This window comes from Phaethon aethereus (assembly GCF_964289735.1).
Source record: "Phaethon aethereus genome assembly, chromosome: 5".
Lineage (NCBI taxonomy): Eukaryota > Metazoa > Chordata > Aves > Phaethontiformes > Phaethontidae > Phaethon > Phaethon aethereus.
In genome coordinates this window covers 41,240,402-41,266,911 of record NC_138579.1, presented here as the reverse complement: position 1 = coordinate 41,266,911, position 26,510 = coordinate 41,240,402, and the positions used below count along the sequence as shown (strand labels likewise).

The window sequence follows — 26,510 nt, the reverse complement described above, 5'->3', positions numbered from 1 at the left end:
ATGAGCGCCCACACACAAACTGCAGAGAAAGGACAGAACACGACACTCCTGTGCCAGGAAAGCTATGTTTGCAGTGGGACAGATGAAGCAATCTTTGAATGTGATGAGTGCAGGAGCCTACAGTGCCAGCGTTGTGAAGAAGAGCTGCATCAGCCGGAAAGGTTACGGAACCACGAACGGACCCGTATAAGACCCGGCCATGTCCCGTACTGTGACTCCTGTAAAGGTGCCAATGGGAACATAATGCACGCCAGTATGATGGGCTCGAGGCAGATCGCAGCAGTGAGGTGCCAGGTGTGCAAAATCAATCTCTGCGTGGAGTGTCAGAAGAGAACACATGCTGGGGGGAACAGAAGGAAGCACCCTGTCACTGTGTACCATGCTGGCAAAGCCCAAGAGCAGGAGGAGGAGGAGGGGATGGATGAGGAAACTAAGAGAAGGAAGATGACAGAGAAAGTTGTGAGTTTCCTCTTGGTGGATGAAACTGAGGAGATTCAGGTAAGAACTGGTGCGGTTTGTTTGAACGGGTGAGATCGTTTAGTTTCTTAGTCTAACAGACTGCTGTGATGCATGATGAATACATGAAGTGTAACTGGCAGCAGCGGTAGCAAAATGAGGATAGCCATTTAAGTGGCACTAAGTGGGTATCTTGGGCCAAGAAGATACAGTGCCCTGGAGTGGCCTTGCTCACGAGTTCCTCAAAAGGTCGAGTTCATTAAAACCTTATGTGAGGCAAGACCCTCCTCTAAGAGGCTTGGTGAGTGAAGCTGGTGAAAGAATTGACTCTGTACTGAGACACACACAACCAAGATAAGAGCTGTCTGTGCAGGATGCTGATCATTCCTGAACGAAATTGAACTGAGAGTATTGCAGTAGATATCCTGCAAATGGGAGTGCTGGCAGCCAATCTTTTACCATATGACTAGGGGTGGGCACTGTACCAGGCAGTGCTAATGCAAGACTACAGCCCCCCGCTACCTTCCTTTAGCATCAGTAAATCCATCTGATTTTTAGGAATAGGATAAAGTAGAAATAAGGGTCCAAAGTGTGCCATCCAAGTCCTAGAGACACCATGGTTAAGCTATATTGCTTGTCACAAATATTATTCCATGTCAGCCTTTTGCTGAAAGACGGGGAAATTGGCCATCAATTTGGGGTAGGCCTGCTGGTGGTAAAGATAGAAAATAATAGTTGATGAGGGACAGCCTCTCAGGAGGCATTATTTTAGAGAGTCTAGCATTCGATATATGAGTTTATGAACTCTTCTTTTGGCCCTTAATGTTTGTTGAGCGTAAGCACTTCACAATGTAAAAATACTTTACAACTGTAAAAACAGCAACGTGTAAAAGTCACAGAGCAGGTTAGTTAACTAAAAATTGAGCTTTGTCTTCTGGCTTCCAGTTTGCATTCTTGATGTTAAAACCCATTCAGGATACACTGAAAGAAAATGTGTAGTCACCTGAAGACTCAATATCCAGTTGCTCTAATTTAACATATTCATGCTACCAACAGTAAAAGGAATTGTGATGGTGTTGGTAGTTATTTGTATTCATCGTCGTAACAGTCATTGTGTCTTCCATGCATTGCAAGGAAATGTGACTTAAGTACCTTGTATCTATTATATACTATAGAAGAGTGTGTATATATATACACACTGTAATTATAGGATAGAATAGATGCAAGATACTTGGGTCACATTTTGGTCAGTTCAGGTGTACTGATTGACAAATTCTCATGGCTTTTGGAGGGGAAAGGGAGGAAAGGATGACAGTCCTTACAATGTACTTACGTAGAAAACACGCTATGCAGGATGCCAGTGACTGTAAACGGAGTGATTGAGTTTCAGGTGTAGTAGCAGTCCTAAGTTTTTATGCCTCCCCTAATCACACTCGCATTTCCTTGTAATGCATGGCAGGTGCAATGATTACTTTAAGATGCAGACTTTTCAATAATCTTCATCCAGCTACTAGAGCAAGCTCTGAAATGCCTTACAACAGGGCTTGTCCTGGAAAGCTGCTCACAAGCTGTGGCTGTGTGGTTTTACTGATTTAAGTTATCTTTATACTCATGAATCTGGAAGCTTTATTGAGGCAGACTTTTGGCTGCCTCCTGCAAGCAAGTGCATTTCTGTTTAAATGTCATGGGCAATAAAGCCAACTTCCTTATTGGGACAGCAATGGTTCTTTATCAGATTGTAGCAATTTGATCAGAACAGGGTTGAAAAAGCTCTCCAAAAATTATCTTCCTCACTATCAAGATGTTGAATCAGAGGTCTTCCATCTGGAGTGATCTTCTGTTCCTCATAGCTGAATACTTACGTGACATCTCACAGCCAGTGACAAAGCAGTTTGAGAGTTTTCAGTTAAAATTTTTTCTGGCGGCTGGAACTTAGAATGTTTGCTATTACAGTGATATTTCTGCTAAGTGAGCATGAGGACCTTTATTTAGAGAGGACTGTTAGATGGCTAACTAGCTCTGAAGACATCTTCTGCTCTTTGATAGTACTGAACAGCCAATTTAGCTATAGGAAAGTGATCCTCAGTCTTGTCTTTTGTGCTTGTCATTAGCAAGATTATTGCTGATTACCTGGGGAGAAATCCTTAGAATATTCTTTATTTAAACCAACTTTTTGTCCAAAAATGCCAAAATAGTGATAACTTGACATGTGTAGATTCAAGGTTTGAGGGTATGTGGCTTTTTAAGTTGAGCAGACAGGATAAGGATTTATCAGAATTATGGAGCCCAGCTATCTTTAGCAGTCTGTTTTCTGGCCTTTGGAGCTTGAAGACTGTTGCATTAGTGAGCAAATCGGCAGTTTCCTCTCTTATTTCCTATCAGTGGTAGATTCTGCCATAGCAATGTTGAATGCTAGTACTACAAGATTAGGCAGAACTAGTTATGCTGCTGAGCAAACATGATGGATCAAGATACTCACTGATGTATACATGTTTATAAACCTGTAACTTGAAAGTGATTCAATGAGATGGAAACACAAGGCAAAGAGATTTCTTAGTTACCTATGGAACTTGGAGTTGTTAAGCTCAAGTGGTTAGGTTTCATCTCATTGTTCTTGCTGGCTTCTTGGAAGTGCTAGCTCTGAAGGACATTTATAGTGTGTAAGCAGTGACTGAGCTAGTTCCAGATCCAGAAGCAATGCAGATTAATCAATAAGGAGGTGTGCCTGAGCAAATAAGTTTAGCTGAGAGGTGGAGATTCTCAGCTTGGCCTCAGCACTGCACTGATACAGCTATGACGACTCTGAGATCTGCATAGTTGTCTCTGTGCCATGTTGCACAGATGTGCTGGCCTGCTCAAAGCTAGTTTGGAACTTTTTGCACTTTGCAGATATAATGATAAGCTCAGAAAGCTGAGGACTTCTTGTGCTTGTTTCAAATCCACTTAGGAAAGGTCCCATTTAAACCACTGCTTGTGAAGCAGATGTTTGTAGACAACTGATGGTAGCTTAAATTCCTATCTGTGAAATGCAAATGCTTTGTGATGTTCATCATAACAGCACTATATCTGAGCACCTCAAAAGGAGATTGGTTATCTCATGTTAAGAAAATGCCATTAAAGGTTAAATCCAAGCTTGCACTGTGAGTTTGTGGAAGAAGCAGAGAGAGATTGTTCCTCATGGAGTCCAAACCCCACCTATCTTGCACACCACACAGCATGATGCTTTGCGACTCTTGTGAGTTAGTCCCCAGCCATCTTGACTTAGACCACAAATTTTCCATTCCTTCTTCCAGGACCTACCACCCCTCATGAGACCTTACTGACTACTTCTATCGGAAAACAAATCTTGTCCAGGTTTTATAAATTGGCAGCATCTACGGTTTAGACCTCATTCTAGGTCCTTTTTCTCAGGCTGTATTATGCTGTTTCTCTTTACACAGTATTAAACTTTTGGCCTTATCTATTGCATCTCTAAAGCTGAGACTTCAATCAAATTGTCCTTGATAACTGCAGCATCTGTTTGTTAATTGGCTCTGAAGGGGTCTGTCTTCCTTGCTCATCTCTACTCAGAATGATATTGTGGGGGTTACTTCTTCAGTCGATTGCTTTGGTCTTGTCACTGCTCTTGTTACATCTTTCATCTCCTCTTCACCATGTTATCCTCAAACTGTGTGCTCTCTTTTTTTATGTGTGTAAATCCCCCAACTGAATATCCTGATCTGCTCAGTCAAGATGTCAGTTTTCCTTTCTTATCTCTAACTTGCTGAATTTTCAAACAAGCATCATGATGCTGTCACTAGTGCTGCCCCTTGCACACAGGAGGCACTTCCCTTAAGAACTTACAGAATCAATTAATGGATCTTTTTTAAAACTCCCCTATACTTGTGGATTTATTATGAAAACCACAGCAAAATAAAATAATAAAACCGTGACTCAGTTTAGGTTATTTGTTTTGAGTCCTGACACTGTCTCTTGAACTTTTCCACTCATCTCTATCTGTCTTTGTTTCTTGTACTTACGTTTATGCAGTTTCTGGAACTGTATCCATTTTTGCTTTGTCTTTATATAACACCTTTGCAATCAAGGTCTTTAGCATAAAGCAGAGAGTTATGTATCAGTTGTACAGTGAACTCTATTTACTACTACTTCTGAGATAGGGGAGAAAAAATGCTTAGCAATGCATAACAACAATTTGATATTTTTATCTCGGGGAACAGATGTTGAGAGTTCTTTACCACAGGATCAGAACTTGGTTGTAGTGTCACTAGTGGCTTCTATGATAACACTTTGTCCAAAGCCCTAACGAAAGACTCGGCACATATACTTTATAGAAGTAAAGAAAGTCTTTCATTGACCCCAGAAGATAGGGGATAGGCTTGATTGTTATTAGTCTGCCTTAGGGTTCACTGATCTTTGAGCAGAAACCAGCGTGCTCGCAAGAAATTACCCAATCTCTCTGCTGCAAAGAAAAAGAAAAGGTACTGACTTTGTACCCTGTCTTACTAAGGAGACAAGAAGAAAAGAATGTTACTCCTCTAGCAAGTCACAAAAAAAATATCCCTAGCAGTGTAATTTTTATATGGTAGAAAGGAACATACATTAATTACTGGGTCTTGCCTGAGATACTGGCTACTCTCTTTCTTCAGTTAGCAGGGTCCTTTGTTTTGCCAATAGATATCTCAATTTCCTAAATCCAGCCCCATAGCCCCATTCCTGGAGTTTTTATTCCTGCTAGCACAGTTAGACACCTAAAGGATTAAGCTCTTTCCCTCAGCAAAAACTGAGCAGGATCTATGTAATGGTTTGCAGTCAATTTAGATGACACAGAATGACCTGTAGTCCTTATTTAAATGCAGACCATTTTATACCATCATTAAATAACAAGCCTCCAACAGCATTAACAGTCCATGTGTCCTCCTCTGTCCTCCCTTGTTAAAAAGTTACAGATACAGAGTGATAACTCTTTAGGGGTGCTAGCTGTTCTGCTTTTCTCACTCCCACTGTAAACCTGATCATAGAATAGTTTGGGTTGGAAGGTTGGACCTTTAAAGGACATCTAGTCCAACATCCCTGCAATGAGCAGGTACATCTTCAACTAGATCAGGTTGATCAGAGCCCCGTCCAACCTGACCTGCAATGTTTCCAGGAATGGGGCATCTTCCACCTCTTTGAGCAACCTGTGCCAGGGTTTTACCACTCGCATGGTGAAAATTTTTTCCTTCTATCTAGTCTAAATCTGTACTTTTTTTTAGTTTACAACCATTACCCCTTGTCCTATTGTAAGAGGCCCTGCTAAAAAGTCTGTCCTCATCTTTCTTAGAAGCCCCCCTTAAGTACTGGAAGGCTGCAATAAGGTCTCCCTGGAGCCTTCTCTTCTCCAGGCTGAACAACCCCAACTCTCTCAGCCTGTCCTCCTAGGAGAGGTGCTCCATCCCTCTGATCATTTTTGTGGCCCTCCTCTGGACCCGCTCCAACAGGTCTATGTCTTTCCTGTGCTGAGGGCTCCAGAGCTGGACGCAGTCCTCCAGGTGGGGTCTCACCAGAGCAGAGTAGAGGGGCAGAATCGCCTCCCTCGACCTGCTGGCCATGCTTCTTTGGATGCAGCCCAGGATGTGGTTGGCTTTCTGGGCTGCGAGTGCACATTGCTGGCTCATGTCCAGCTTTTCATCCACCAGTACCCCCAAGTTGTTCTTGGCAGGGCTGCTCTCAATCCCTTCATCCCCCAGCCTGTACTGACACGAGGCCTCGCCCCGACCCATGTGGAGGACCCTGCACTTGGCCTTGTTGAATCTTGTGAGGTTCACACTGGCTCACTTCTTGAGCTTGTCCAGGTCCCTCTGGCTGGCATCCCACCCCTCAGGCAGGGTGTCAACCACATCACTGAGCTTGGTGTCATCTGCAAACTTGCTGAGGGTGCACTTGATCCCACTATGTCATTGATGAAGATATTAAAGAGTCCTAATATGGGCCCCTGAGAGACACTGCTCATCACCAATATGCATTTGAACATTGAGCCATTGACCACAATGAAAGTTGACTGATGAAAATACTGTGATTTTTTTTTTTCCTTATTACCTATTGGTTTGAGCCTGGCCAAAGTCTAGGGATGAGAGAATAGAGACTCACTAGGAATGCTTTTTCTAGTCAAGTATTCTTTGCCAGCCAATGCAAGCTAATGTATGTCTTCTAAGAGAAGATCAGAATTTCGTAAGTCTTACTGCTTGCCTCTAGTAAAAAAGCATGTGCCCAGTGAATAGCACTCGTTCCTATGACACTCTTGCTTGATTTGCTGTTGGGTGAATGTTTTTGGTTTGTGCATTGGCATAGCACAGTCAGCTGTAAGTTTCTGGGAATCTTAGTCTGTGTCCTGTAACCTGAAGAGTCACAGCTGGTGTATTTGCCATGGAAGTAAAGGAGGAAGTAGTGTAGAAGATCTGAGTTTTTTAGGTCAGTGTCATCTGTCAAATCAAGGTATGTGATTTCTGTCCCTCATCACTGTTTCTGTACTACTGATGAGTTTTCCTCTTCTTTGTGCTTCAGAGAGGTTTTCTTGCCAAAGTATTTTTGGGAGTTTGCTGTCCTACAGTCCATGAATTTTTCTTTTATTACTTTTCTATTTTTCAGTATTCCTCCCGTCTCAGTCTGTTATCAGTTTTGCAGTTCCCTCTCCTACACTAAAGTGCACTGATCTTCTGTCCTTGGAATAAAGCAGTAGAAAAACTACTTGGTAATTTCTGGTTAGGAGTGTTAGGTTCCACTGGATCACCAGTATTTTGGAGAGTGTTTTTTAGAAAATGGGAGAAGAGCAATCTGTTCAACAAATGCACAGCTCCTTTAACAGTCTCGGGCTGACTCCTAGCTAATTTGAACATAGCCACTTACAAATATTGCTTTTCCCTGGAACTGCTCTTGCTCGTTCTTCATGATGCAGCTCTCCTGGGCCATAATTAAAGTCAAATCTCTTGCTTGCTTCCTGTCTCTTTTGTCTCTATGCTGAAATGAGTGCAGGTTTGGAAGCAAAGAGGAGCATGTCACAGGTGAGAGAGGCTGGCAGCAAGCCACTCTGGAATTACTTACTGATTTGAGGAGTTCCCGAACTAGTTCAGTTTCTGAACTAAGTAGGGTTGGTGGGGTGAAGGGGATGTTCTAGTGCTTCCTCTGCTATATGCCTTTCCCCCTAGTTTGTAAATGACCCTCTTAACAAGGACAGTGGTATAAAGTAGTGTCCACACAGGTAATCTAGTTACCCTTAGTATGGAGGAAGACTAATAGTTACAGCATGAACTTGCTCACTGACTTGCTGTCTTCTGGGCAAGTCTCCTCACCTGGATGTGGTCTTTGCTGTTAACAGCTGTGACATTGGCATGTTAATTGGTAGCGGTGTGGCCAAATTAACATCCATGGAGAACTTGAAAGGTACTTAGGATACAGAATAATTATTTCTGCTTCATTGCTTACTGTTCTCTTTAAGAGTTAGATGACACTCTTAAATTAGTGTTATTTCTGTGGCAGTTGCATTTGCCTTGAAGTCTTTGTTAGTTTCAGGTTCTTACAAAAGTAGTTTTTCAGCTAGTGAACAGGTTAGGGGGCTGTCTGGTCTTACTTCTGCTTTCAGAAGTTTCATATAACTCAGCTGTCATCCTCAAGGGTAACTTATCTGGTAATAGAAGTATTTCAGTTAATATTGCCTCTTGGGTTAGGGCGGAAGATTGGATTGGATTACCTCCCATCCCCTTATGTTTTTTCCACCACTGTCTTAAAACATTTGAAACAGGGTCCCTCTCTTTGGGTAGGGTGGTTAAGCAGGATTTATTTATTATATCTTTGTCTTTCAGGAAAGAGTCCTGTAACAGTCCCTCAAGGTCCTGCTGAGACTCATTTTGTTAAGCTCTGTGCAAACCCCTGAAAATACTGTCCCTGGATTCCTTTGCCAGAGCTGTGGGAAGGAACAGGATAACTTTGGTCTGAAAAAGAGAATCGGTTCAGGGATGCTATTTTCTTGGATGTATACAGAGCCCAATAGAACAAATCTCAACAAAACCCATAGGTGGTACTGCGGTAAAGGCAAATAAGCAGGTACAGGGTGTTTTCAGCTTAGAAAACACCCCTACTCAAATGCTTTCCTTTGATTGAGCCAGAACTGCAACCCAGCATGAGGAATTAGATCAAAACTAGCTGAAGCTGAGGGAGAGTGTTGTGATCTAACCTTAAATCCTCAAGGTGTGTCTGTCCCCTCCTTTGTTTTGCCCTTCATGTATCTGGGGTCAGGTCACTCAGTTTGGGCTCGAGGCTCAGTAGGACTCTGATCCTGAAAATGCTGATGTCCCCTGTCAGCTTGGCTGAACTCTAGGACGTTACTGAGGGCAATAATGATGAATATATTGTTTGCTGGGTCAGTGATTAATAACTTACTTCTGAATACCAGATTGTAACTACTGGTATGACGCATGCAATTTTATGAACTAATCCATTGACACAGACCTTTTGGGAAAACTCTCCCAAGCCACCATAAACTGTTTACATAGTAGCAGGTAACACTTTGAGCAGTAGAATTAATGAAGTCTAATTTCTGAGATGTCTGCCTCCCATTTTCCAGTGCTTATCCACATCTTCTGTCTCTTGGGTAAGAAGCAGTATATGCGCTGTCATGCGCCAGCCATCATGCTTACTGGCTAGCAAATATGAGCATGACTGCTCAGCTTAGTACTGTGTCTTGGTAGCTGTGTGGAGTCGACAAGAGACAAGGTTATGACAGTTTGTCTTTTCTACTCTGGGTTTATTTTCATCAAACTTTTAGGAAACTTGTGCTTTAGAGGCACTTATTTCTGTGTCAAATATGTCTATGTAATTGGATTATGGATTTTAAGTTATATGTGGAAGACTCGAGTAAATGACACAAATGACATTTTCCATGGGAAGTCATGCAGAAGAAGGTATAGGAGACAAACTAAGATAGGAAACTAGAACTGCTTGAGTACCTGTTTATGATCAAAATCTTGTCTCTTGTTTGGAGACTTCTAAAAGCTGTAAGGGAGCAATGACCTCCTCGGGTCCCTTCCAGCCTGAGTTATGATCTTAGCAGAAACAGGGTTTGAATTATCATAGTCTAGGGCCCTTCTCACGGCTCTACTGATGTCATGGGTTTCATAGCAGAGAGTTTCCCTTCCTCACAGGCAGCTACCCAATCCTTTTTTCACTTGGGTTGCAAGGAACATTTGGGAATATCAGCAGAAGTTTCTCCTGGGGCAGAAGCAAGGAGTTTCCAGCTACCTTTTTAATAGCCTGTTGCACTTGTGTTGCTGGGGTAAGCCAGCTGCACCTCTTTGCAGTCATGCACTGCCTTTCCAGAAGTGGTTGTGATGAGCTCTGCAGAGATGTGAATTTTGGTGCCAGCACTGTACTGTGGTGCAAGTTACTCTTCTCAGATTTGTTTGATAGGCTGTAGTTAGAGGAAGAAATCTGCTTTACAGGTTTCTCTCTTGTTTGTTTTCAATGTACACTGAAATTCTGATGTAATGACCTAATGGTAGGACCTGGGGCTTTAGGCATGCACCTGTAAGACTTTTGTGCAAATCTACCTCTGGAGACGCACTCAGTTTTTTAGAGTTAAAACACAACCGCCAAAATTTGGAAGCTATGTCATAAAGAAGTGGTCAGTGTTGAGGTGGGCAAATCTGACAGATCTGTTCCATTTCCTGGTTTAATGATTGATATGATACTCTATCCCTAAGATCAATTACCTAAAATTGTCTCCATTTTCTGTTTTAGAAGTTTGGGGCTGCTTAAAAGGTTGCAGATCTTGTTTTAGCTTGCTTTCCCATTTCTCCCTCTGATTTCAGGTGTTAGTTTGAATTCTTATAAGCATTACCTTTTTAAGATGTTTCTGAACTGTGAGCACATTGCTTGTATTGCCAGTGTTAAGTAATGCTTTAAGGGAAATAGTATTTTTTTCCCCTTGATTGTCTTGACCACTTGTACTTGAAGACTGATTTGTTTCAGATGTTTGCAGTTTTATGCTGGTATATATTTGGATGTGCTGTTACAAATCTTGTAGCTTATTTTTCCATTCATTGAAAATGGATGTTAAATGTGTGTTAAATTTGTATCCCCTTTATCAATTTAGTGGTTGTGTATCAGAAGATATTGTCGTGTGCTGGTTGTCAGACACGTCTGACTCATAAATATAATTATTTATATGATGGTATCTTTCTTGATTGCAGAAAATATATTTTAGTTATTAAAAATACTTAAAATCAGGTCAAGCAAAGAGTAAGATTTCAAAATGCAACAACAAAAGTACCAATGTACGTCAAAATGACAGTGTAAGACTAGCAAATGAAGGCGTTCTGATGAATACTATGCCAAGCACTCTTGATTTTTGTTTTGAGCTATTGTGTTGTCGTGGCACAGCTATGGCTTTGTGCATTGCTTCCATGATTATTAGCAAGCCTTAAAAGGTTCATAAAGAATTTTAAAAGGAGAAAACTCTGGTAAAAATGTCTGATTCCCGTAATGTGTTTGTTTTGCCTGGAGGCAGAGTTAAAGTTGTAGGAGTACAGGTCATTGGAAACTCCATTCTATTTTATGGATTTTGTTCCTAAGCTTTTAACATGTTATTGTTTTAATAATATTGTTTCCAAGAAATTAATAGACAGGAATGTAATTTTAGCAGTTCTTTTTGCTTGTCTCTTCCTAAACAGTTCTACTTTTATTATGGCTCAGATCTAGGAATGTTATGTTAGGTATAATACATTTCCAAGTAAGGATGACAAGGAGACTTCGGATCTAAATGTGTTCCACAGCATCATGGTATGAGTTTTTGTATCTTCCTTAGAGAGGACTTTACCTGTAAAGTTCTCTGTTTTCCCTGCTGAAGACCTTCACCTTTAGTTCAGCTCAGATTGGGTGGAGTGACTGCATGAGGGGCTGGATGACAGCTGCTAACAGAAATTTAGTTAAAACTGTAAAAGAAGGCTAACCATGATTTTAACCTATGATGGGAGTAAAAACTATTCTTTGTAGAAGAGAATCTTCTTCAAAGATCTGTAACAAAAGTGTAATGAATCTCTGATATTAGAAATGGGAAAATAGAGAAGGGGCTGGAGAGCCTCTTGTCTTAGGTTATGCCTCTTGTCTTAGGTTAGATGTACAAAGTTTTCATTCTTAATTGACATTGCTTTGCAATTTAAAGAAGGTTTCATATTTATCCTCTGCTGTTCATGTCAGAGATGTGGAGCTCTTGGGCAATGTGGAAGCAGACACAGCTATGGAAACATGAGTCCTTTGCAGATGCAGCAGAAGGTGGCACCATGCAAACTTTTTTAGAGATGTGATGTGGGACTTGAGAGGGGATTGTTGTGGATGGTTCTTTGAGAGTATTATCCCTGTGCTCAGCAATGGTTAAAGATGACAAGTGCACAAGAACAGGGAACACCCATGACATACAAGCACATTCAACAAAAAGAAAGTGGTTTTTTTGGTTGTATTGGCTTGTTTTTCAGTTTTGTTTCTCTCCCTTCCCCCACCCATGCATGGAATTTATTGTAACAGGATGTTGCAGGATCCAAAACTGTGACTAGGTTCACAAAGAGGTTAGACAACCTCCAAGGGGGTAGGTCTACTGGTTCTCTACCAAACACGAGTGTCTTGATGCAGCCACTGCTGTGGAAGTCCTTTGACATCTGACTACTGAAAGCTGGTAAAGCATGCTAGGAAACATTTACTCTTTTCATGTCTTAAGTTCTTTCTCACCCATTACCAAGTCCTGTTGGACTAGCTGGACTTCGGTACATTCTTGTTTTCCTGGGTGACTTGCTTGTCTGAAACACTCCTGAGTTCTGTCCTGCAAGGAAGTCTGAAAAAGCCTAGAGCCTTAGAAGGGGGATAAGAGCTCAGTGCTTTGGGTGTCTTGATTTGATATTTAGAGTAACTTTTCTGCTAGAGTGATCTGGATTATTGATCTAGAACCAACTTTTCTTCTGTCTGGCTCAGCAATCCAGCTCTTCTTCCCACAATAAGTTGCCCTGGCATCAGCAGTTGTTAAAGTACATTGAATGCGAAAGAAGGCTGGTGGTGTGGACATTGCATTAGCTCAGCTTGGGACAATTTCAGCTGCAGCGGAGTTTGTGTGAGTTGACTCCTGTTTCTTACTGGTGGGAATGCATTGCAGAGCTACCCTTATCCCTGTGGTCCCTATTGTCCTTTGTGTCTTCTGACTTTACTGACTCATCCCCTTCCACATACTCTCCCAAACTGATACCAGAATAATAACCAATGCTGCCTGAAAAGACCTTAGTTGTTAGTTGTCCTGCCAATACTTAAGCAGCTGTTTGAAGACTGATATTTCTTTGTGCTGTCCAGGGAGTCCACAAACAGAACGATCGGGTCTGGTCAGGCACTGGCTCCAGCAAAAAGAGGGTCTGCCACCATTATGGTAAAAAGTTTGGAAGGCCAGAGTTAAAATCAAAACAATCTGGAGAAGAAATTATCATATTCTTTTTTGCTTACATACACATAATAACATTATTATATAATCAAATCTGTGAATGTTTTTAGGAGCTATTCCATGAATCAAGAACTTCCTTTCATTCACAGAGACATCTCCAGAGACACTAAGAGAAACTGCATCTCTCATCTAAACTACCTTCCTGATGACAAGCTAATAAACCCAGCTACCAAAAAAGCAGAACCTCTCTTGTGCACATGTAACTTGAGTGTGTCTTGATGGTCTCCTACTGACACCAGAAAAGATTCTGTTGAGAGCATTTTGATTTCTCTATTTCCTGTTTTCTTCTACACTGTGAGGCTGCCTTGAATGTTTTGAGTCTCTGAGAAGCTACTGCAGCCCCCCAATCTACAGTTTCTCTTTCTGAATGCTGTTCCCAACCTCAATCTGGTGCACTGGTTATATTTTAATTTTTTGGCACACTTGCTGTTTTTTGTTTTCCTTCAAAGTCTGGATGCTGCCGATAGATTTGACCAGAGCAAATGGAGTTGTCTGAGCCTTAAACTAATTTGCTCATCTAAGAATAAACTTGTTCAAAGAAACCATTTATTACCTCATGGCCTCCGTGGATCGCCTGTCATGAGACCTTCCAACTGTAATTGTGGGGGGAAATAGCTAAGGAGCTTCCAGAAGTTGAAAGGCAAGCAAGAGGGGAGGGAAGCCCTGCTCCTTTCAGCTGACGGGGATTCCTTGAGGAGGGAATCGTGATGGAGGAGGTGAATTTAATCCTTCTCAAAAAGTGGCTCTGTCACTTTTGTCCCTGTCACGTAATATATGGGTAAAACCTGTTGGAAGAAAAAAAAGCAAGTGATAAACAACCATAGCCAGAAACATGAAACCTTTGAAAGCCAAGGCCATATTCTGCGATGAAAACAAGGCAGGCTCTTGTACAGAGCCCTAACCTGTTTCATTGCTTGTTTATCTGTTCCCTGTTGCTCTAGTATTTGAACAGAAAATGCCTTATTCTCTAACCTAAAGAGCATGATGGTTGTCTTTTAGTGTATTTGAAGCCAAAGAGAAGTTACCTGCTGAAGGCTGTCTACTCTCTTTTGGTTTTGTGTTTGTGTGTGTGTGTTGTTTTGTTGCTGTGGGGGTTTTTTTTTTTTAATGAAAGCGCAATGCAGTAAATTATGAAATGATTCATTTGTGGCACTTCTGTAAAAGCCAGTTTGACCTGCTTTGACCATCTGATTCCGGTGCACCACTTTGCTTTCTTCTTCTCTGCCCCTCCTTCCCAGCTGAAGGATCTGTCAGCTGGAGAGCAGTGGGAGGAGGACAGGCTGTGTCTGAGAGCCCCCAGCTGTGGATAGGTGCAGGGGAGCTCTGTTCTCCCTAAACAGGTGCTTAGCCACTGTGGATGAGGCAAGTTAAACTGACAAAAGCACTCCCCTGTTTTGGACCTGAATTTGGATGCTTGCCAGGAGACCAATGCTACTGAGAGTGCCTGCCGTGCTCCAAGTAGCTGTTCTGGCAGACTTTGGAAGTAGGGATGTGCTCCCTTCTCTGAAAGGACTGCCTCAGGGAATGGGGTGAGGTACAAGATTACTAGACATGTAATCACAATGGGGCATCACTTCTAAAACAACTACATGATGGAACAGCCAAAATCCCACTGATGTGTGTGTGTTACAAAGCTGCTTTCTAATATTTTGCTTTGGACTTGGTGCTTCAGAAACTTGTAATGAAATCTGAACAGGAAGTAATGACTCTTGTTAATCTTATGAATCCTGAAACCAGATGTGTTTTCAGTGTTGTCTACTCCAATTGCATAGATATAATATTTTTCTTTTTCTTTTTTTTTTTTCTTTTGGAAGGTAAGGAATGAAGAAGACTTTATTAATAAACTGGACTGCAGTCCTGACCAGCATCTAAAGGTAGTGTCCATCTTTGGGAACACGGGGGATGGCAAGTCTCACACCCTTAACCACACTTTCTTCTATGGCCGGGAAGTCTTCAAGACGTCTCCAGCCCAAGAGTCTTGCACAGTTGGAGTCTGGGCAGCCTATGACCCTGTCCGCAAAGTGGTGGTAATTGATACAGAGGGTCTCCTGGGGGCCACTGTGAACCTGAGCCAGAGAACACGGCTGCTGCTGAAGGTCCTGGCCATCTCTGACCTTGTCATCTACCGTACTCGTGCTGACAGGCTCCACAATGATCTCTTCAAATTCCTTGGTGATGCCTCGGAGGCTTATTTAAAACATTTCACCAAGGAGCTAAAAGCTACCACAGCCCGCTGTGGCCTAGATGTTCCTCTGTCAACTTTGGGTCCAGGTGTCATCATCTTTCACGAGACTGTGTATACCAAGCTGCTGGGCTCTGGTGAGTAGGCAGTAAGAAACTGGATTACGATGTGCTAAGCACTATCTGTAAATTGTCAGGTTGCGTTGAATATTCAGTGTTCTTTACTACTATGTAAAAGATGTGGCTTGGGTTTTGCTCTCACTTGTTCCAGTCTGGGAGCCAGGCTATGGAAATAGCAGAGCATTCCTGATGGTGATCTGACTACCGCAGATGAGCTAGAATAATCTTCTTAGCCAGCTGGACATCGGCACTGACTAGTCACGATGAGAGTTCTGCTGACTAGGAGGGGTCATCATACAAGATCATGAGTATGGGTGATATGGCAGGTGAAGGTGAAGACTGAGACACCCTGGGATTTTGGCAGGGATATGGAGGATCCTGCTGCAAAAAAAACCCAAAATAAAAAGAATAATGAAATTGATGAACTTCGATACTCACAGTACCCTCATTCTACTTTTTTAAATTCTGTGGACTAATGTCATTCTGAGGTTGGGACTGAGGTTGTGGTGGCACAGAGCTGATGGTTTGACACTGCTTTTCTCTGTGCAAGTATCTGATATGACCAAAGCAGCAGGCCTGGCACGCTATTATTCCCATCACTTTCAGTGTTCTTCACCAGTACTTTTAACTTGGCTCGTGTCATACTGGATTATGCATATTTAAATAGCGTATTTTATTTGCATGTTTGAGTGAAATGCACTGTCCTGTGGAAGTTGCAGCATATTTTGATTTTGATTATACATGTTTGTAAATTCCTTCTCCTGGCCCCATTTTTTACTCAGATTTAGTGACCCATAATGATAGTTGCACCTGTGTGCAAAGTCAGGCTAGTAAAAAAATTGTATTTTTATGATCACTTCTGATCATGGTAGGAATAGGAAAGAAACCCCGTAGCATGTGGATTTGCAGCAAGCTGCAACCATCTGTCTCGATGGGTAATTGAGATAAGTGTGTTTATGTAGTCCTAGGGCAGCGAAGAAGGGGCCTGCCTTGTTCTGAAATGTATGGCAGGTACCTGGAAGCAGGCAGAAGAATGTGGTCGGCTCTGTGGAGTCTGACCAGTTCTGAAGTGCTTCACCATGTGCAAAGGGTTGATAGAGACTTGGTCTTCCTTGCTACAGGGTTGGCATAGAGAATAAGCAGCCCCTGTAAGGTTCATGTCCTCCACTTATCAGGTATTAGGACTAGCTATACCAGTTATGGTCTGGTGAGAAGAGCTAACAAGTGTTCTGACATGGAGTTTCCTTATATTATGTCATAAATTGTTGCTTATTGTTGATATCTGTGTTTCCAAACCTAGATGTTTCTGGTTTTACCCATGGAACGTGGTCTTAGAATCTAAAGCTGTGTATCAACAGTGACTGCTTTTGTAAACAGTTTGTTTCTTTTCCTTCTTGTAAAATATAACACCTGCATTCCAGATGTATTAGAAGGTTTAATTAGGAAAACTAGTACTGTGTTGCATATGAAAGCACTGTGCAATTTAAATATTATTTTAAACAATCTGTCCTTTATATACTTGCTGATACTCTTATATGTAGATCATCCTTCTGAGGTTCCTGAGAAGCTCATTCAGGATCGGTTTCGGAAGCTAAGCTGTTTTCCTGAGGCTTTCAGCTCAATCCACTACAAGGGAACAAGGACATACAATCCTCCAACAGATTTCTCTGGACTTAGGCGAGCTGTGGAGCAGCAGCTGGAGAACAATACCACTCGGTCACCTAGACAGCCTGGGGTTATCTACAAAGCACTAAAAGTAAGTGGAGATGAGTTTGTCACAATCTTTATTTGTATTGCTGTTGCTAGTAACTGTCAGTTGCAACTAATAAAGGTAGAGCACGTGAACTAGTGAGGCAGTCTTGCAGATACCTAGAGATAAAGCAAGTCTTCCACGAAGATGCTGATTTTTGTGTAACAGCCAGGTAGGGTTTTTTTTACATTAGAACAAGAAAACACCTTAGCAAAGACTCTGAAAGGTCAAGTTGAAGAGCAAAACAGAGCAAAATAAAAAAATGAGCCAGGAAGAAACTGACCAGGGAAGAAAAAAAATAACTGGTGTTATGAGTGACAAGCTCATAATGATGGCAAGTGTGGTTAAGGGTGTGAGACTTGCCATCCCCTGTGTTCCCCCATCCAGAGGGACCTGGACAAGCTTGAGGAATGGGCCTGAGTGAACCTCATGGGGTTCTACAAGGCCAAGTGCAGGGTCTTCCACATGGGTTGGGGCAAGTCCTGATGTCAGTACAGGCTGAGTGATGAAGGGATTGAGAGCAGCCCTGCCGAGAAGGACTTGGGGGTATTGGTGGATGAAAAGTTGGACATGAGCCGGCAATGTGTGCTTACAGCCCAGAAGGCCAACTGTATCCTGGGCTGCATCCAAAGAAGCATGGCCAGCAGGTCGAGGGAGGTGATTCTGCCCCTCTACTCTGCTCTGGTGAGACCCCACCTGGAGGACTGTGTCCAGCTCTGGAGCCCTCAGCCCAGCAAAGACATGGACCTGTTGGAGCGGGTCCAGGGGAGGCCCACAAAAACGATCAGAGGGATGGAGCACCTCTCCTAGGAGGACAGGCTGAGAGAGTTGGCGTTGTTCAGCCTGGAGAAGAGAAGGCTTCAGGAGGACCTTATTGCAGCCTTCCAGTACTTAAGGGGGCTTCTAAGAAAGATGGGGACAGACTTTTTAGCAGGACCTGTTACAATAGGACAAGGGGTAATGGTTTTAAACTAAAAGAGGGTAGATTTTGACTAGATCTAAGGAAGATATTTTTCACCACCATGCGGGTGGTGAAACCCTGGCACAGGTTGCCCAGAGAGGTGGTAGATGCCCCATCCCTGGAAACATTGCAGGTCAGGTTGGATGGGGCTCTGATCAACCTGATGTAGTTGAAGATGTCCCTGCTCACTGCAGGGATGTTGGACTAGATGACCTTCAAAGGTCCCTTACAAACTAAACTATTCTATGATTTTATGATTTACCAAGAGGAGGCCCAGAAGGAGTTAGGGAGCACAAGGGGAGGGAAAGCAAGAGACTTGAAGGGTTGGTAAAACCTAGCACTGAGTGTAGTGTAACCCAAGGGCTAGGAGGCAAAAAGGAAGATGGGATGTATTGGTAGCTAGGAAGCAAGATGGGATCAAGCCAAATGATGTATCATTTCAGAGGTGCAGCATTAGATCAGAAGGCTGATGAAAAGGAATTGGAGAGAGCAGCTGGTGGTTTTCTTAGAAGGTTCACCTTGCTAGGATGTCAAAGGGATTTTCGGGTCTTCAAATTTGCAGCCTGTCCTACAAGTTTACACACATTTCTACCACTGCCTGATTAGCATCATATTTTCATTGGCCCGAAGAGCACAGCTGTCATTGGTGGGACAGGCAGAGCTGGGGCATATCTGCGGTAGAAGGTAGCATTGGCAGTCTTTTCTGATGTTAGTCACAGCTGTTGGAACAGATAATTCCAGCTACCCTGTATTTGGGGTAGCTAAAGCACAGAAGGAAGTGTTAGGGTAATATGTACACAGTTCCTCGCGTTAGGGAGCAGACAGGCAGCAAGAGGAAAGCAGTTGGAGTGGTTAATTCCAGTTTAAATTCTAGGACTTTATTGCAGTAATCAAGTAATGCAGTTTCAGATATAGCTGCTAGTATATTTAAATTCATGTCCAGTAAAGTGGTTGTCGTGTTCAGATCACTACTGACTACAAATTGATGTTTTTGCTTCACTTCCTGAGGACACAAGGCTTGCTAGAGATCTATGTTCATCTCCTTTAACTTTTGAATCCTTTGGCCAGTACAGTCAAGCTTGAAAGAATGGGAGGAAGAGAAAGGCAGGCAGCCGCTATAGTTGCCTCAGCTGTAGGAAGAGTTTTGGTTAGATCTTATGCCTTCAAAGTTCTCCATCAAGAAAAACCCTAACCATCTGCTTTGTTCCAGTGCTTTTTTATTTTTATACATAACATCCAAAAAACCTGAGTAAGTTACATGTGCCAAGGCTAAGGACTGACTTCAATCTGAGAACAGATGCTTCCAGGAAAGGGAATAAATCCTTTTCTCTCAGTCTTGCAGTTTCACCAGAGAAGAGCAATTGTTCAGGGGGCCAGAGGAGAGCTCAGGGCAGCACTTTCTGAGCTGAGGGGCAAAGAATGTGTCCTCGTGTACTGTGAGCAATGACTCGGAGTTTCCTTTTGGAGGTTTCCAGAATGCAAAGCCCTTTTAGCAAGCACCCTGTTATTTTGGGCATGGGTTGTATGCACAGAGGTGGATGCAATCTTCTATCACCCATTTCTGCTATAAAATTGAAAGCAGGAACAGGAGGAGAGGAGAAGAGTAAGCATCTTACAAGCATTCAGGTCACTTCCATACAAGTGCAAGATTGTCTTCTTGCTTGGTTTCTAATCCTCGTCTTGGTTTCCGAGTTAGTAAGACATTATTTGTTAGCTGTGTACTCTCTGCTTCTCTCTTCAGTAGAGAAACCTATGCTTTTGCTTACAAAAGATTTCATAAAATGTCTGCATTGCTCTCAGTCCTTTAGAAGTTCATTCTTCTCTGTTTGACAGGCTCTAAGTGACCGGTTCAGTGGGGAGATCCCCGATGACCAGATGGCTCACAGCTCATTCTTTCCAGATGAATATTTCACATGCTCGTCTGTGTGCCTCAGCTGTGGGTGAGTAGATGAGAAATGCACCTTCATCCTTCTAGGAGGTAGTGCAGCCATAGAATGTAAAGTTTCTGTGACATCTTGACACCTGACATCATCTATCACCAGCTAGTACTTCTAGGCAGAATTTGTTTGAAATTCAACTCTTATGTGAATTGGACGGTTGTTATTGCTGCGTCCCAGCTGGATGCATGGTCTTTGCCTACTCTATTTTTGTGTCTTGCTACAAACCTGTTCTGCCCATATCTTTTCCCCAGTGCACACAGGGCAGGAAGAAAGGAGTATCTAAAGAAATACCCTCAAATTTCCTGTGATGATTTTTCCTGCCATTTTTATTACCTAAATGGTATAAACAATCCTAAAGCACACATCATCATGGGCCTGGGCTGTGTTCAGTGACTAGATCTAAGTGGAGCCCTAGGTTTGATTAGAGCTTGGCTCGTAGCTCTCTGGGAAGAGCCCAGATATTGAGCCTGACGGGCAGGAGACGGCAGTCAGTGCTCTGAGTCTGTGAGGCGCCATAGTAGTGTGATGTTATTTTTCTCTCAAACATGATATAGTGCTACGTTCCTGCTCTTTTCTGGTTGTTAGAGAATTTCTAGCAGCTCCTTGCAAAGGCTGCAGTGTTAACTCTGTCCTGGTCAATTCCCAAACTTGGTTAGTCCTTCCTAAAATTCTCTGTGAGATTTAAATTGGCTACAGCGATCACTTCCTGCACTGAACTGTTGTGTGGTACTGCTTTGTACTGTGAAACAGTTGCTACAGCTCCTTCTGAAGAAGGTGGTGATCTATCACCTTTTGGTGATAGATGATGTCATTGCTGTATGTACAGTTGTGAAAATGGTTTGGGGTGAGAACACCTACACAAATGCAAGATAGTAACGTAAATGAACTCCTGGTGACATCTGTCCCATATGTAACAGCATCAGTTCATGGTTTGCTTTTGCATACTCAGGTGTGGCTGTAAAAAGAGCATGAACCATGCAAAGGAAGGAGTCCCTCATGAATCTAAAAGTCGATGCAGATATTCTCACCAGTATGATAACAGAGTTTACACTTGCAAGGTGAGTTGTGACACAAGGACAAGGTCTGGAGAATGGAGAAGGAAAAGATGACCCAATAAACGAGGAATATCATGGGCATGGGCCTGTTTTCTTGCATTTTTTCAATCAGGAGAGATGCTTATGGCCCTGACAAGAAAAATTGTCACGTCAAGACCTTGAACTTGTATGTTTGCTCAGAGAGGTCATCACCTCTGTGTGCTATGTGTCATTTGCTAGCTAAATTGTGAACCCAGCTGCTCTCAATCTGGGTGATGTTGACCTTCTACACACTTGATGTGATTACTCTTCTTATTTGCTTATGCCCATTTCTTGGTATTAGCCAATTTTTCTGAAGGATGTGTGCAGGAGACAGTAAAATTTTCAGCTACCATCATGGTTTTTATTATGCGTAGAAATATTTCCCTGATGTCATTATTGACAGTGGGTTTGGTTTTGTTTTGTTTTTAAATTAGTTTTGATGAGTGCTCTCCTTTGCTGTGGAGACCACTGTATGCCAATTACAGACTTTATGTGGCCAAACAGCCGCGAGACCTGGAGTCTGGTATTCTTAAGAATGCAGTTTTAATTGAGCCTTTGTGTTATAGGCCTGTTACGAACGAGGGATGGAGGTCAGTGTAGTGCCAAAAACCTCTGCTTCCACTGACTCCCCTTGGCTGGGCCTTGCCAAGTATGCCTGGTCAGGGTGAGTACTGTAGCTAAGAAGTCTCTGTGCTCTGTTGCCTTTACAGTGCCTTGTGCTCTGGACTTCCAGTATCTCACTGACATAACCTGTCTTCCTCTTCTGCAGATATGTGATTGAGTGCCCCAACTGTGGGGTGGTGTACCGCAGCCGACAGTACTGGTTTGGCAACCAAGATCCTGTGAACACTGTAGTGAGGACAGAAATTGAGCATGTCTGGCCAGGGGTAAGTCTGGTTGCTGGATAGTCTTTGTATATGTGTGTGTAGCCACATGCATATTTATGTTGGTGATTCTGGACGTTGATGGAGAAAATGGATTGGCTTTCATTGGAGCTGGTCCCTATCTCTGCTGTTTAAAAGAACCTTTGCAAGGACCTTCAGTCATCTTCTGGCTATCTAGAAATGGCTAAGTTGTCAGTTTATGAACACTTTGTGTGAATGATACACCATTAAAACCTACCTCTGTGTTTCAAAGCAGGGCTGGTGAATTTTTTCTCATGCTTGCCCTCCAGTTTAACAGGAGCAGTGGGTCGCAGAGCCATCTGCTTCTAAAAAAATGGAGGTTTCCCTGTTTTTATTGTCAAACGAATATCCATTTCATTCCAGACTGATGGATTTCTGAAAGACAACAACAATGCAGCCCAGCGTTTGTTGGATGGGATGAATTTCATGGCACAGTCAGTATCTGAACTTAGCCTGGGACCCACAAAAGCTGTGACCTCCTGGTTGACAGACCAGATTGCCCCAGCTTACTGGAGACCCAACTCTCAGATCCTGGTAAATAACAGCTACTGTAGAGAAAAGCTTTGCATAGCTAAAACCCCTTTTCCTCACCCTTTAAGTAATACCATATTTTGCAGATTCCAAATGCTTCTTGTTTTATTGCAGCAAGTCCTTTCAGCTCTTCACATTCTTGACTTAGCCAGAGAAAGTATGAACAGAGACTCTGCCCAGCCCTGCTAAAGAGACTGTTTCCTCCCTACTTTTTGTGACCTCCTCTCCCAGCAGTATCACAGAAAATCCTGGCTTGCATGAACTTGCTCTTCAAAGCAAAGAATCAACATCTTAAATCTGGCTACTGCAGTTGATAGGACTATTTTTATAGGTGCAGAGATTAAACTGTGTTTTCATACCAGATGCAAAGCGCTGGCCCCAGCAATTCAACTAGAAGAGGATTCCCTGTGTCTTGCAGGAATCAGATACTACTTCAGTGAAAACTGCCTTCTGAATTCTTACCCCAACAAAGATCAAATACCCACCATTCAGCCCTGCATGACGTGGCTGTAATGACTTGTGATTGTGAATGAAGGGATCATAGCAATCAGTTGGCCTAACCACTGTACATCTACCGGTCTGAATCAGTTCCCTAGGGTAAAGTTATGGGGCTGGTGCCACCCAAGTCTTGGATGTAACTATATTTTTCACAATTTCAGTCTGAGTCTTGCCATCCTGGGATTCAGCTCTCTATTTATCTATTAAGAAAGATTAAGCTAACAGTTTTTCTTTTTATGTTGTTCTGATTAGAGTTGTAATAAGTGCAACACACCTTTTAAAGATAACGACACTAAACATCACTGCCGGGCCTGTGGAGAGGGCTTTTGTGATGGCTGTTCTTCCAAGACCCGTCCAGTGCCTGAGCGAGGCTGGGGACCAGCACCAGTGCGTGTGTGTGACAACTGCTATGAAAACAGGGGCATCCAGTTAGGTAATTTTGAGTTGATTGTGACAGAATTATCCCTGGGAAATAGTTAGTCCGAAGTCTTTGTCCCTGGCTTCTGGATCACAACCACTTCCATTGGGTGTAGACAGAGTTGTTCAAATTGGGCTTTGGCATGGAGGTTTTAGTAGGGAAGCGCAAGAGCTCGATGTCTTTTGGCAGGAAGACAGCCCTTGCAAGGAGTTACGAGATATCTGGCCCCCCTGATAAAATTATTTTCTAATTGGATCTTTACATTGTTTTCCCGGCACCTGCTATGGTGTGGAGCTAGCATCAGAGCAGGGATGCTGCTGTTTCAGCAAACTATGTGTTTTGTGCATTACTGCTGAAATGCAAGTAGAAACTCTGCAATCCAAGATTGAGGATGTGGGAGATAAAGGCTGAGAAGAGGCCCCAAGCTGCCTCTTGGGTTTGCTGCTGGTTTTTGCTAACGTAAATTAAGTGAAACTTGGCAGAAATTGTGCTGGACTTTGGTATTGAACCATTTGCTCTTGTGTCATGCAGATGTGGCTGAGCTGCCTTCAGATGAGGAAGGGGGAACACTTATTGCCAGGAAGGTGGGGGAAGCTGTGCAGAACACTCTTGGAGCAGTAGTGACAGCCATGGACATTCCTTTAGGTGAGTTCTGTTCTCTTCTGATGGTTTTTTGTTGTTGTTGGTCTAGAGGCATTTTTATTTTCACAGAGCAAAACTGATTAAACTTCAAGAGTTTGTGTGATGGGCTGCACCTCTGCTGTGATACCATTGCTGGTTGAGAGTTCTACAGCCCCCTGCACCTCTCTCGCTTGATGTTTCCTCTTGGTTTTCAGCACATATTTTTGCAGTTCTTACCTTCTCTTTTCTTCCTGTTGTACAAATCTGTGTGCACCAAGCTGTGAGTAATTTATGCTCCCCTGATGTATCACTGCAGTGACCTGCCAGCTGGAGTTCCCTAAAGACTGGTCAATTAGGAAGCATTTTATCAGGTTTGGTTTTCTTCCAGAGATGCTGAATGCCTTTTAAGTGTGTTCATGGATACTACTAGCACTTAGTACTTGCAAGGGAGGACTGAGAATCTGAAGCTATTCAGGCTGGTAATGATGGGAAAGTAATCAGGAATATGAGCTAAGTACAGTGAAAGCTTGCTGCTTTTTCATGTGCTGGGTAGCAGTTCAGGTATGTCAGCAAACACTTCGCATTTGAATCTTCTGTTGTTAGACCTGACTTCCTACTCAATGCACAGATCATTGTTCCACTGCTTTGCCTACAGCATGTCCTGCCATCCAACTCAATGAAAGGAAGACTAAATCCCTTTCTCGGTTCAGACAGTACATGCATTTCTGAATGTTTGATTTGGTGACTGTGGTTTTTTGGCCATAGCTGAAACTGAAGGTAGGGAAAAGCAAGTGTCCCAACCTTTGGAAGTGTCTGAGTAAGGGAAGATGCCACCATTTAAGGAGAAACAATCCATCCCTTTGAAGAGAGGCAGAATGTAGGAGAATGGCAGAATGGCCTAAATGGCTACACATTGCACTGAAGTATTCTGTCAGAAGGTCTTCTTCCCCTTAATGGCAGTGGTATGACTTGCAGTGCGTGAGTACTTCCACTGGAGTATGTTCTAGACATGTTCATGTTCACAGATTGTTTTCTTCTCCCTCTTTCTTATCCCCCCACCTCACTTCCTCCATAGGTCTGGTGAAAGATGCTGCCCGACCTGCATACTGGGTACCAGACCATGAAATCCTGCACTGCCACAACTGCCGGAAGGAATTCAGTATCAAACTCTCCAAACACCACTGTCGGGCCTGTGGCCAGGGATTCTGTGACGAATGCTCACACGACCGCAGAGCGGTTCCCTCTCGTGGATGGGATCACCCAGTCCGAGTTTGCTTTAACTGCAATAAAAAGCCTGGTGACCTTTAACCCTAGGCACTTCTCCAGATCTTTGCAATTCCTTATGTTCTCAGGGTTACAAATGAAAATATCTGGTCTCCCTTTCACCTCTTAACCTGTTGCAGCCAGAGTGCATGTTTCCAGTTTCTGGCCTCCTCTCATGTTATATCCATCTTGGAACACTGGGAATGAGCTTACGTTCAGCCTCTAGGTTTTAATTTCAAATTAACTGGGGAAGGGAGGAAGCTCCCTTGTAAATGAGCAAACCAAAATCCAGTGTATTTTATTCCAATTAAAAAAAAAGAATATATATCTATATATATATCTATCTATGTATAATTTAGTATATTAAGAATGCAGTTGGCTAATGAAGCTTTGAGTATTCCTAGTTCAGATGATGGATGGTGTTGTTCCTTACTATATTGGATCAGACTTATGGCCTTCTGATTCTTCTTTTGGAACGTCTTGCTGATCACAATGTCCTGTGAGGAAGTTTTGGACTCTGTGCTGCCAGGAAATCTCCAATGTTGGTGTATGAATTACACCTGGTAATTCAACCAACCCTACATCTGGAGGTGTTGTACTTCTGGCCATGGAAGATTAAACCCAGATTAATTAGCAAGTTTGTTTGAACTGTGATATGAGCAGTGGTCTTGCAGTGCAAGAAGTATCAAGTTGAAATTACACCCCCTGGCAGAGACCAGTAGAGCTCTGAAAGGTAAAGCAAATCATATAGCACAAGGCAAAGCATTCTGATTTTGCCATTTCAGCTTCAATATCAGATCAAAAAGTAGCAGGGTCTTGTTCTCCCTGACAATGTTCTCATGTACTCAGGTTTGCTTCAAGTTTTTCTCCCAGCTTGTTGCAGTTAAAAGTTTTGTCCAGAGCAGAACAAGAGAACAGGTTATGTAGGCAATTCCGAAATATGAAGTTTGAGTTGTTTGGGTTGTGATGACTTTTCTTTTCCCCCACTTTTTAAGTGATGCCAGAGTCTCTGGAGCCTCTGTGTTCTCAGACATGGTTGCATAGAAACTGCACAGATTTGACTTATCTTTTTTTCTAATAATATGAACTTACAAATCCACCTGGAAAATGGGAACCTTTCTTCTTTGCACCTAGCAACTGGCGCTCACTGGACTTCATCCTTTTATTAAAGGACTGCAATGAATTCACTGATTTTATTATCAAAAGCACCACTTAACCTAACTAATACTGTCTTGTACTGTGGATTTGTGGTTCCAGTTATAAGAAGTGAGAGACCATTGTGGAT

General features: G+C 42.7%; 1 protein-coding gene across 2 annotated transcripts; it reads left to right on the top strand.

Annotated features, from left to right (window-relative positions):
- On the top strand, window positions 1-25,270 carry ZFYVE1 (zinc finger FYVE-type containing 1; the record flags this gene model as incomplete). 2 transcript variants are annotated; one of them, XM_082000442.1, is made up of 11 exons in its annotated part: window positions 1-498; window positions 14,776-15,280; window positions 16,804-17,018; window positions 19,807-19,913; window positions 20,863-20,971; window positions 21,556-21,653; window positions 21,801-21,876; window positions 22,258-22,428; window positions 23,176-23,356; window positions 23,873-23,986; window positions 25,038-25,270. In XM_082000442.1, the coding sequence occupies 11 exons, from the start codon at window positions 1-3 to the stop codon at window positions 25,268-25,270; spliced, it is 2,307 nt and encodes a 768-aa protein (XP_081856568.1). The 2 variants fall into 2 exon arrangements, with proteins under 2 accessions (XP_081856568.1, XP_081856567.1); XM_082000441.1 differs by having other exon boundaries at window positions 21,759-21,876.
- Between the last annotated feature and the right edge of the window lie 1,240 nt (window positions 25,271-26,510).